The sequence below is a fragment of the Amphibalanus amphitrite genome, unplaced genomic scaffold (genome assembly GCF_019059575.1).
Source record: "Amphibalanus amphitrite isolate SeventyFive unplaced genomic scaffold, NRLGWU_Aamphi_draft 001630F_arrow, whole genome shotgun sequence".
NCBI classification, from domain to species: Eukaryota; Metazoa; Arthropoda; class Thecostraca; order Balanomorpha; family Balanidae; genus Amphibalanus; species Amphibalanus amphitrite.
The window spans coordinates 48175-60734 of record NW_024883123.1 but is presented as its reverse complement, the minus strand read 5'-3'; the positions used below and the strand labels follow the sequence as shown (position 1 = coordinate 60734).

Sequence of the window (12560 nt, the reverse complement as noted above, 5' to 3'; positions counted from 1 at the left end):
GATCTAATATAAGAGGTCTACGGGTGATTCAATTACGGCGCCTTTCTTGCATGATTAGCTTCTATTTTGCACTTTACTGTGAAGAACAAAGTTATAAACTTGGTTATAGTCACACTTTAGGAAAGGCAAGGTTTTGCAATGTTGGGCTATTTGACATATACGTCATGATAATGACAGAATTTAGATTTGGGGCAAGACGGACCACTGTGGTCCATCTTACCCTGTGGTGGTCCATTGTACCCTGCATATGGAAAATTCTTTTCCAAAACATTGACACAAGTTTAAGTAAGCTAATTTTTAATGAAGGAGTCTTTGTTGCATGTGAGCCATGCATGCAAGTGCTCAGTTAGCATGCATTCATGCCAAACGACAATCAACACACATGTTCCCAGCTTTTAGCTGCACTTCCATCACACATGAGTAAAGAATAAAGGCTCATTTTGTTATTTTACCATTCTGGTTACTTTTTCTTACAAGAGTACAGAGCAGAAGTGTAACACACATGAACGGATAGCAGACACTGCTGGGTGGTCCGTCTTACCCCACGTTTTTTCTTGTCTGAGTTTTTGACATGTCCCTCTTTAAGAGCATCCACCACCTAGATGTCTTTAATTTGAAATTTAGTCTTTACACATATCAATAGAGGAAGGATTGAGCATTCCGAAGACTATGAATAATATGAATTACGAGAGCAGTGTAGCAAGATATGCGGCCTCAAACCTTAGCTGGTCCGTCTTACCCCACCTTCCCCTACCAGGATATGTGAGCAAAATAAGCATCCATATAACTGATTGATAATATTTTTTGCAATAACCTTGAGCTCTTGTCCTATTCTGGCATCATATATGATGACTTTTCTGACCACTTCCCTATATTCACATGCTGTACTAAAAAAATAAACCCACCTGAAGACAATTGGATTACCACCTTCAATTATAACAAAGTCACTGAACTACAAGAATACCTATCCCAACAGCTCTCAACATTCCATACCATCCCTGATGCAAATACTGCAGCTGATACACTTATCAATGCATACTCTTCAGGCATAGCATTGTTTAGCATTAAGAGGAAGTGTACTAGGAAAACAACAGCCATAAAACCTTGGATATCTTCAGCAATTCTCACCTCAATAAATACCCGTAGCACTCTATATAGAGAAAAAACAAAGAATCCTACAAATAGAAACAAACTTGCCTATCAAAGACATAGAAACTGCCTCAATGGCTTGATAAGGGAAGCGAAGAAAAAGTACTTTCAGGAACAATTATTGCTTCATAAGACAAATTCAAAGAAAATGTGGGAAATACTCAACAGTTGTATAAATAAGAATCCTAGAAAATCTGAAGTATCTACTGCTTTCAGTGATGCGCATGGAAATCTCATTGAAGACACCAAGCAAGTAGCTCATTTATTAAACAATTTTTTCATATCAATTGGTGAGAAGCTAGAAAAAGAAATCCCAAATACCAGAACTGATCCCCTGGATAGTGTCACTTCCAGTGAAAACACATTTGATCATTTTCACCCAACAAATTCTGCAGAATTAGAGTCCATGATAAGAAATATGAAAAATGTTGGTGCTGGTATTGACAACATCAATTCAAAAATATTCAAAAATACATATTCAGCAATACTCAGTCAATTGGTTCATTTAATAAACATATCGTTGAGTACTGGAACATTTCCTGAAAGTATGAAGATGGCTGTGGTGAAGCCATTATACAAATCTGGAAATGAAAAAATATTTAGCAACTATAGACCCATTAGTATCCTTCCCTATCTTTCCAAACTTCTAGAAAAGATTGTACACCAGAGAATCAATGCATACCTCATACAGAATGACATATTATGTAAGGATCAATTTGGCTTTCAAAAATCCTTATCAACATACATGCCTATAGTACTCCTGCAAGAACGAATAACAAAAAGCATGGAAAATGGGAAAATGTCCTCAGCGGTATTCATTGACCTTAAAAAAGCATTTGATACAGTGAACCACAACAAACTCATCAGCAAATGTCGTAAATACGTATTTACTGGTTGTGCTCTTCGCTTTATCAAATCATATCTCACAAACAGACAACAATGTGTAGAATTTAAAAGTACTAGATCCTCTTTTCAAAGTATTAAGCTAGGAGTGCCCCAAGGCTCTATCCTAGGCCCCTTACTCTTCCTTATATACATAAATGACTTAAAAAATGTATGCCAAAAATCAGAATGCCTTCTATATGCTGATGACACAGCCTTACTTTTTGAAGGTGAAAATACACAGGAACTACAAGAAAATATAAATAAAGAACTTGAAGCTGTATCCATTTGGCTTCAAGCAAACAAACTCACACTCAACGTACAAAAAACCATTTACCAAGTATACAACCAAATGGGTAATATCATTAATTTGAACATTATGATACATGGTGAAAGAATTGAAATAGCAGAAAAAGTAAAATATCTAGGCATCACTATTGACCCTGCCTTGAAGTGGAAATACCACATCGATAACATAGCAATCATTATCAGTAGAAATATTGGAATCTTGAGTAGAGCGAAGTACTTTCTTCCTGAAAAATCATTACTCTTGCTCTACAACTCACTGATTCTTCCTTACTTAAACTATTGCTGCCTAATCTGGGGTTTCACATATCCAACTTATCTCCACAAAATCGAAGTATTACAAAAACGAGCAGTTCGAATTATAGTAAATGAACATCGTCTTGCACATACTATGCCCATATTTCGTAAGCTCAATGTTCTTAAAGTAAACGCACTAGCTAGACAACAACTTATCATGTTCATGTATCGAAAATTCGCTTCACATTTACCATCGCAACTTAACCAATTGTTTACTACAGTAGATCAGGATAATATAAGAACAAGAAATAGACAACATTTTCACGAACCCTTCTCGGCAAAACGTTATCGTGCACAAATAGCATCATGGATAGGACCGCGTGTCTGGAATAATGTCGTTGCATCCCAATTCTCTATAACAACCATTAATCAGATATCTAAATCTCAGCTAAAAAGATACGTCAAAGCATACTTCATACAAAATATGTAAGCTTTTTCGAGAATTTCCTCTGGAATTCTCGCTATCCTTTCATTGCAACTTAATTTCAAATGTACTTGCCTCAAAACTGCACTAATTGCAAGTAAATCACGTTTCATCGAAATTATTTTCATCATCGTCACCATGAATAATCTCTGGCGCTGGAGCAAGGAGCCTGACCAGCAACAAGCTTCGCTTAGCTGGAAAGGCTTTTCTGCCCTCAGCATTGACCGGCCGAATTTTTGACCAGAGCGATTCCCCACGTATGTTTGCATGACGTGTGAATGAGCGATTGTTTTTTCTATTCTAGATGAATGCATGCCCTTCTGAGTGAAAGTTGCTTTCGGTATCGTAGTAGAGAACAGTCATCTGTCTGGTTTCAGCAGTGGCTACTTTCGCATTCTGTTCTTGTCTCCGCCTAAACCCGCTACCCCTTCTCTCATGTGCTTTTTTTAGTTTTATTTCCTTTCTTACCAGGGAGTGCCGCGACTTATCAGTTTATTTTATCTGGTGTTAACGTAAGGTTCTGCTAGTCGCTGGGTTTGAGGGCGGGGGCACTCCTGGTCACCTGATCATGGGTGGCGGAGTAGTTCGAAAAAAAAATCCAATTATCCAATGTTGACTTACTTGCAAAGTTTATGCTTCATGTTATGAAAATGTGTCACTAGAATATGATACTTATCATCGAATATTATTTAATTTACGATTTATTTCGATCGAAACGCACGTGGAGTTCCGCGCCATTTTCGTCGACGATGAATATGATCGTGTTTCATGAAGAGATAAGGGGTTTCAATGGTCTTTCAAAGCAATAATTTGATGCAAAATTTGGTAGGAAATAATATAAAGCTGGTTCAAATGGCCATCAACCATTTAAAACACCGAAAATACTCACAACTCCGTCCCGACGACCACTCAGCACCGCGCACGCCACACAACTGGCACAATGCCAAAACTGCTGTCACAGCAGAATTTTTTTTTCTCGATTGCAATTGTGGAATTATTTATTAAACAGAAGATGATCTTTCCGAAAAAGAGACTGATTTTATACACAGATGCATGGAAAATAAAAAAAAATCCCGGTAAGTTTATTTGTATTGTTTTGTCGATTTTGACATGCTCCTAGTTTGCAGCCATATTTCGATAAGTTCTACAGGGAGTTCAAAATTATTTCAGGACCAATCTTTTCCTCGTTCATTTTCCCGTCGATCATGAAATTTTTAGAGCGGAACAATTAGTTTCCAGGCGGTCCGAGCGGTTTTCGTGAGAAGGGTGCAAAAATCGGCGTCATTTTTAGAGCCTCGACACCAGCTCAACACAGGACCCTATGGGAGACGGTGAAGTAGCGGAAGCAATAAATAGAGCGCTCTAATTTTAGCTTATTTCCCTGGTGTGTCCAGGGGCGCGGGAACTGCTTTCCGACTGGGGGGGGGGGGGGGGGGCACACCATAATAGAGATTAACCTAGGGTACCCCCAAATCTAGTTTTCTCACCGGTTTTGGCCACTTATTTTTCACCCCTCGGCTTTTTCAACAAAAAAAGAAAACGTTTGCAAAAAAAGTGTGGTATTCCGTCTCAAAGCTGTGGGGGCACCGCCCCCACGGCCCCAGAGTTGGGGGGGGGGGCAAGCTGCCCCCACTGCCCCCCCGGCTCCCGCGCCTATGGGTGTGTCACCGACTGAGATGAGGGAAGACGAGCGCCCAGGCTGGCACGGTCCGCCGACATCAAAACAACGGTGCGTCAGCTGATTATTGGTCCTCCGATTCAGGAGAAATTATTAACGCGGGAACGCCGGCGCTAAATAAAGGCGGTAGGATTCACGGCTTCGCATGATCGTGTGCAATATTTTTTTATAGAATGAAGCGAGGGGTATTGCTGGAGTTTTGCAAATAAATATTTTGCTCTCAGTTTGGCTATGCGATCGTGAACACTTTATTTTCATACAGGGTGCGCAAAAAGTTCTGGCCCTCTTACACTAAGCGCTCCTACGCGTGTTGCGGTTGCTTTTCGGGAAGCCAATAATCGCACGCAATATCTTCAATGATCCTGCTACACAGCGAGATGTCGAACAAAGTAGACCATTAAAGGGACTGTCCCACCTTAACATTAGAATTGAGTTGAGATAGCCATCTTGATGGGCGTTCTTCGAAAATCAGAGCCGTGAAAACCGTTTCTCCAGCAATTACTTCATCGCAAATAAATTCGTGTTTGATTTTGACATCTGTGCAAATAAGTGCCACAATGTATTGGTATTGGCACTTAAAAGCTGTGACGTTTCCGCCTCTTCCGAAGTTTCTGTATCTGTCGACTTGTTTTTTATTGAAACCTTGAAAAATAACAACGCCTCTTGGAACAGCAGCGCCCATTCGTTCCGGTGCCACGAGGTGGAGAAATAAATTGATACCTATGGCAAACTAATTTTAATAGTCTTCTAATTCTTGTAGTATTTTTATTTTTGTATTTAAATAGTTCAGAGGCCGTCCGAAATGTGACTGAAGAATGCAAGAGCCATGAACTTATCAATGGCAGGTGTCAAGTTCAAGTGTGTAACTCTCTCAAATTAATCATAGCATCAAAATGATAAATGATTTGCTCACTGCTGTTTCAACTCCATAATCAAGACATGCTCTGAGGAGTCCACAATCTATTGATGGTGACAACTAAGGAAGAGACAATGAATTTTCACCTTTTTATCTCTGAGCATCCAAGACGACTAACCTTGAGCCGTTAAACATTGATATAATATAATGATATATCATTGATATATTATAATACCCTGTTTGCTGAAGTGTGGGTGGCCTGAGGTCGACCATGCCTAGTAAAGAACTGTTGTTTGTGTAAACACCATGCATAGGTGTTTTGAAATAAATTTTAGTGATGTAATGTATCATTCTTTGAACTGAGTTGCTGATGGCGGATGAAAGCGGAAGTGCTGCATGTTGAATCAGAAATGCTCTGTTGCGCTTTTAAGCTTATGTTAGATTTTTTAGCTGGCTTAGTTTTCCTGCAGATTTGATCTTAAAGCTGTCAATAGTGTTTTACCTTTGTTCCCTGGGAGTAGATCCAGCTACTAACATGAGCATGGGACTGGGCCTTTGTATCACAGTCGCTGCGCTGCTCATCAAAACCTAGGTAATGTGCTTTGTTACAGGGTATTGTAGTAAAGACCTCTTCTTCTAAGAACTGTATTTACTTAGCAGCCCAGCACGCTCAAGCTATCCTGGAAACAGGGACCCCAAATCAGTAGCTGCAGACATGCACAAGCGCTCGTCACATGCAGCGCCATGCAGGGGCCCAATCCCACCAGAGCATGCCCAGGCACACAGCACAAACCATCCACATTCCATGCAGCCAGGAATCCATTATCACATTTCTCCCCGCAGCAAAGGCAAGGCATATTGACGGGGTGAACACAGTGCACGCGCCAACCCCCGCTCCACGAGCGTGGCACATCCTAAACGCTTAAGGACAACGTCCCACAGCCATCGGCTCAAGGCCTGTGCTATGCAAACAATTGCGGACGCATCATTCTCACGACACTGGGACACTTAACACTAGCAAACACACCAAAATCAGAAATAAATCCATTCTCCAAACCGGTCTGGACACGCCCTGCTCCTTGTCCCCCTCCTTGGTACATCAGTAACGGGACGGGATTCGCTCACCGATGAGTGAGAATCAGTCCCTCCACCCTCTCCTACAGCTTCGGGCACAGATTCAGCTTCCCCCGGTTGAGTCTCCGCAGCGTCTCTATTATCCTCTCGGCGCCTAACCACAGCCCCCTCCCCAATCAACGCTAACCCGGGCTCGTCGTGATCAGACCCCCCGCATCTAGCTACCGGCGTGGCTCCAGTCACAGGTGACGAACCACCGGTCCCTTCGTCATCTCGAGGAAGCTCCGTCCGCCCCGCGTCCACAACAGCCTGAACACGACCGTCAGTCGAGTCTTCAGGCACCCCGACTGCAGTTGAGGGCACAGAACCCATCACAGTCAACTGTGGGACAGTCAACTCCAAGTCGCTATCATGCGCCGGTCCAGCCCCCGATGGACGCGCACGCGTGGCACCGGTATCCGACCGAGCGCCAGGGATCTCACCATCCGAATCCGACTGAGCGCCAGGGACCTCAGGCTCACCATCTGACAACGGTGAATGCCCAGCACCACCAGTGGAGGCATCGTGAGGGATCTCCGGTGACTGTGCCAAGACCACGTAGCCGTCATCTTCCCTACACGTGCATGGCTTTATACGGTCATGATGAACAACAAACGACTTCCGGCTGCCCTCTTCTTTCACGCGATAGGACTGGGGAGACAAGATCTCCATGACCATGAACGGGCCCGACCACGGCCGCTGCAGCTTGGGGGACTTTCCGACAGTCCTAACCGGTTTGTGGACCCATATGAAATCACCCACCTGGTAAGTCAACTGGTTGACCTGATCGGTCCGACTCGCTGCCCTCAAAGCTGCTGCCTCTTGGATTGCTTTGCCCACCTTCTCTCGAATCTGGTTCTGATCGACACCGCACGCTACTGGCGCTGCTGGACATTTGTCAGCATGACAAACGACGTCCAACGGAAGACGAGCTGACCGACCAAAGAAAACTGAAAAGGGCGTCATGTTCGTAGACTTGTGCACGCTCGTGTTGTATGCGAACACAACCTTTGGGAGGACCTCATCCCAGTTCCTCTGGTCCCCACTCACGAACATGGAAAGCATCGAACAGAGCGTACGGTTGAATCTTTCAACCTGGCCATTCCCCTGGGGATGGTAAGCCGAGGTCCTTGTTTTTGAAATACCCATGTGTTTGCACACTTCCTGAAACAAGCGAGATTCGAAGTTCCGACCTTGGTCAGAATGAATGGTTTCTGGGCAGCCGTACCTACAGAAGAGGCGGTCAACCAGAATACGTGCCACCGTACCAGCCTCCTGGTTTGGCATAGAAAACGCCTCCACCCACTTCGAGAACCCACATGTCACCACCAGGATGTATCGATTGCCATCCGCAGTCACAGGGAAAGGTCCGGTCACATCGACTGACACCCACTGCCAGGGACCACTTGGCACGGGCATCTTGCCAAAAGACGCCCGGGGTTGAGGTGCCGGACTCTTTCTCTGGCTACATGGAACGCACGACTTCACGTACGTCGCGACATCCCGAGCCATGGATGGCCAATGAAACCGATCCCTAAGACGGGACAACGTCTTGTCGATGCCCAAGTGTCCCGAACACTGTGTGTCATGACTCTCATGCAGCACCTGGCGGACACCCGCCGGAGGCACCAACAACTGGCGATGGCCCTCGTGCGTCGTGAACAGAAGTCCCGTCCCCCGATCAACCTCCAACGAGTCACGGCGACTCAGATAGAACTTTACCACCGAGGAGGCGTCCGATGGACACGGGAGACCGCTCGCAAGACACGATGCGATCATCAAGAAGTCAGCGTCTGACATCTGGAGACGCAACAAGTCCTGCGTATCTGAGCGTAAGTGTACCTCGCGAACGGCCCGAGACAGAGCATCAGCATGGCCTATCTTCCGTCCAGCTTTGTACACCATGGTATACGAGTACTGTTCCAGTTCCAAGATCCACCGAGCCAGTCGCCCTCGAGGATCCTTGCAGGATCGGAGATAGGTAAGTGGACAGTGATCGGTAATAAGCGTAAATGATCTCCCTTGGAGATAAACTGAGAAGTGGCGGACCGCCCAAACAACTGCCAAACATTCCCTCTCAGTAACACTGTATGACATCTCGGCCTTTGACAGGCACCTGCTGGCGTAGGCCACGGGTCGCTCCAGCCCGTCCACCCGCTGACTCAGCACAGCTCCTATGCCGACAGTGCTGGCGTCTGTTGTAAGAACAAAATCCTTTTGGAAATCTGGAAAGGCGAGCACCGGAGCACTGATAAGAAAGCCCTTCAACGCGAGGAACGACTCTTCGCAAGAATCGTCCCATTGAAAGCGTGCCTTCGCCTCTGTCAGCCTCAATAAGGGCTTTGCTACCTCCGAAAAAGACGGAATAAACTTACGGAAGTAGCTGGCAAGTCCCACGAACTGTCTGACCTCATGGACACTGGCTGGACGGGGATACTCCTGCACTACCCTAACCTTTTCTGGGTCTGTACTTATTCCTCCTTCGTTGATCACATGCCCCAAAAATTTGACTTCCCGTTTAAACATAACACACTTCTCTGGGTGAAGCTTAAGACCGCTATCGCTTATCGCCTCGAGGACATGCTCAAGACGCTGCAGAGACTCACCGAAAGACTTCCCAAAGACCACTATATCGTCTAAATAAACTAGGCACTCTCTCCACGTGAGACCGGCCAACACGGCCATCATCAGGCGCTGAAATGAAGCAGGTGCCCCTTTCAGCCCGAACGGCATCCTGTTAAATTCAAATAGCCCCAAGTGAGTGGAGAAGGCCGTCTTCTCCTTGTCCCCTTCCTCTAACCCCTGTTGCCAGTACCCGGATCGCAAATCTAACGTGTGGAACCACACCGCGCCAGAAAGAGAGTCCAAGCAGTCATCCACCCGCGGGATTGGGTGGGCGTCTCCGTGAGTCACATCATTCAGCCGTCTATAGTCCACACAAAGCCTTAGTGACCCATCCTTCTTAAGAACGGGCACGATGGGAGAAGACCACGGCGAAGAGCTGGGTCTTATTACCCCCTGTTGCCACATGTCCCTCACAGCAGTTTCCACCCCTCCGCGCTGGTGGTAGGAAAGCCGTCTGGGTGGCTGAGTAAGCGGACGAGCGGACTCCTTCAGAGGAATCGAGTGTGTCACCAGATTACATTGTCCCAGCTCCCCGTTCAGTGAAAAAGCGTGAACATTCTTTAGCAACAAGTCTCGAAACACATTTTTGTCTGCGTCACTCACTAAATCAGATTTGCTCACCATTCTCTCTACCCAAGCAGTGACAGCAGTATCATCGACTCCCAGGAGCCTGACTTTAGCCTCCTCCTTACTCGTAATGTGATCCACCTCACGTAGCGCAGCGTTCTCTGCTATCATCGCAACCTCTGTTTGAGCGGGAAGAAGGATTCCTCGCTCTGATGGGTTCACCACTCTAACGGGTATAGTGCGTGACTCACCCACCACTGCGACACCGGCAGCCGACATGATCCCAAACTTATCTGACAGCACTGGTGAGTGTTCAGTTACCACAGTATCTCCAACTGCGACCGTATCGGGGACACAGCACAATAGAACGGCTTCATGTTTAGGAGGAATGCACACCGAATGAGACATTTTGACACGACCAGCATCAGCCAAAACTTGACAACGCCGCACGGTTGCAACCTTTTTTCGCAAGTCAATCGACACGTGTGATCCCATACGCTCTAACACATCCATACCTAACAGGCAGTGAGGGTCTAAGTTCCTAACGACATAGATGGGGTGGTCACGCACAGTCTTTCCACCCACTGTCACGTCGCATGACACCACTTTTACCAACGGCATCGCACTCCCGTCCACGGTTACCGGAGAGCGCTCTGGCACCACCTCCGCGAGATCTAGGTCCCTCACGACATCCTCCGACACGACGGTGCACTGAGCACCCGTGTCCAGCAGCCACTGTACCGATTTGTGGGCCAGAGCGCCAGTAACAAAAATCTCGCAGTCAGTCCCCGCTTTCACTGCCGTGTCGGACTCATTCCCACACATGCCAACTGATGAATTTAGTCCCACTACACGAAGAATTCCCCTGCCGCACACCGCTCGTGTCCCAACCGACCGTCCCCCGCTACAAGCCACTGAACCCAACCCCGAAGAACCGGAGACAGTCTGAGAGGGCACATATCCCGCCGTCGCACTCCGGCAGCCACCTGCTGCCCCAGCCGAGGACCTGAGCCCAATGACACGAGCGATTCCGCCCCCCGCTTTAGAGCCAGACCCTGACACAGAGGTATGTACCCGCTCTTCCACCAACCCATCACGAGCATCCTTCACTGAGTCCGGCGCTCGGTCCTCAGGTTCGGCAACTAGAGGCTGTTCACATCTCGCAAAAGTGAACGACGGGGGCGAAGAAGCGGACACTGTAGCTGTACTCACCCGAAGACCCACCAGGTCACCACGCTCTGCCCCGGAAAGCCGCCCCGACGGAAGTTCACGAATCACCTCCCCGTGCACAGGTCCACTCGATGCCACAGGCGGACCGATCGCCGCAGCAGACGGTCTCCCACCGAAGGTGTCCCCAGTCGCCGGCGGCAGGCCGGTGTGGTCGGTCTGGCCGCCCGCCGCAGCAGGCCAACCACCAGCCACCGCCGTCGACCGCCCACCGAGGTCGTCTTCAGCCGCCGCGGGTTCCGGCGTCACCATCAGGCCGGTTTGGCCGCCCGCCACAGCAGCCCATCCACCAGCCACAGCCGCCGGCCGCCCAGCGAAGGTGTCGGTCGGGCCGCCAGACACAGCGGACCAACCACCAGCCGCCGCCGCGGGCCGCCCACCGAAGGCGTCTCCAGCCGCCGGAGGCCCCGGCGCCGCCATCAGGCCGGTCTGGCCGCCCGCCGCAGCAGGCCAGCCACCAACCGCCGCCGCCGACCGCCCATCGAGGTCGTCCACAGCCGCCGCAGGTCCCGACGCCACCATCAGGCCAGTCTGGCCGCCCGCCACAGCAGGCCAGCCACCAGCCGCCGCCGCGGGCCGCCCACCGAAGGCGTCTCCAGCCGCCGGAGGCCCCGGCGCCACCATCAGGCCGGTCTGGCCGCCCGCCGCAGCAGACCAGCCACCAACCGCCGCCGCCGACCGCCCATCGAGGTCGTCCACAGCCGCCGCAGGTCCCGACGCCACCATCAGGCCAGTCTGGCCGCCCGCCACAGCAGGCCAGCCACCAGCCGCCGCCGCCGGCCGCCCACCGAAGGCGTCTCCAGCCGCCGGAGGCCCCGGCGCCACCATCAGGCCGGTCTGGCCGGCCGCCGCCGCAGGCCAGCCACCAGCCGACACAGCGGACCAACCACCAGCCGCCGCCGCGGGCCGTCCACCGAAGGCGTCCCTAGCCGTCAGTGCTCCCGGCGCCACCATCAGGCCGGTCTGGCCGCCCGCCGCAGCAGGCCAGCCACCAACCGCCGCCGCCGACCGCCCACCGAGGTCGTCCTCAGCCGCCGCAGGTCCCGACGCCACCATCAGGCCAGTCTGGCCGCCCGCCACAGCAGGCCAGCCACCAGCCGCCGCCGCCGGCCGCCCACCGAAGGCGTCTCCAGCCGCCGGAGGCCCCGGCGCCACCATCAGGCCGGTCTGGCCGGCCGCCGCAGCAGGCCAGCCACCAACCGCCGCCGACGCCCACCTGCCGAAGGCACCCTCAGCCGCCGGAGCCACAATCGGATTCGGCGGACCGGCTGCGCCGCTCGTTCCTGTAGGCTCCCATGCCACCGACTGCACGCGAGGACCGCCCGACAAACCCGCGCGCAGTCCCGGCGCCGCGCCCCACGACACACCGGAATTATGGCCCAGCACGCGGGCGGCGGCCACGCCAGGCGCGGCGCTCCGTAGGCGTCAGGCCGCCG

At 49.9% G+C, this 12560-nt stretch overlaps 1 protein-coding gene across 1 annotated transcript; it reads right to left on the bottom strand.

Moving 5' to 3' along the window:
- Positions 1-6624: 6624 nt before the first annotated feature.
- Positions 6625-12282, bottom strand: LOC122374269. The gene has a single exon (XM_043352910.1). The coding sequence runs from the start codon at positions 12280-12282 to the stop codon at positions 6625-6627; it is 5658 nt and encodes a 1885-aa protein (XP_043208845.1).
- Positions 12283-12560: the final 278 nt, after the last annotated feature.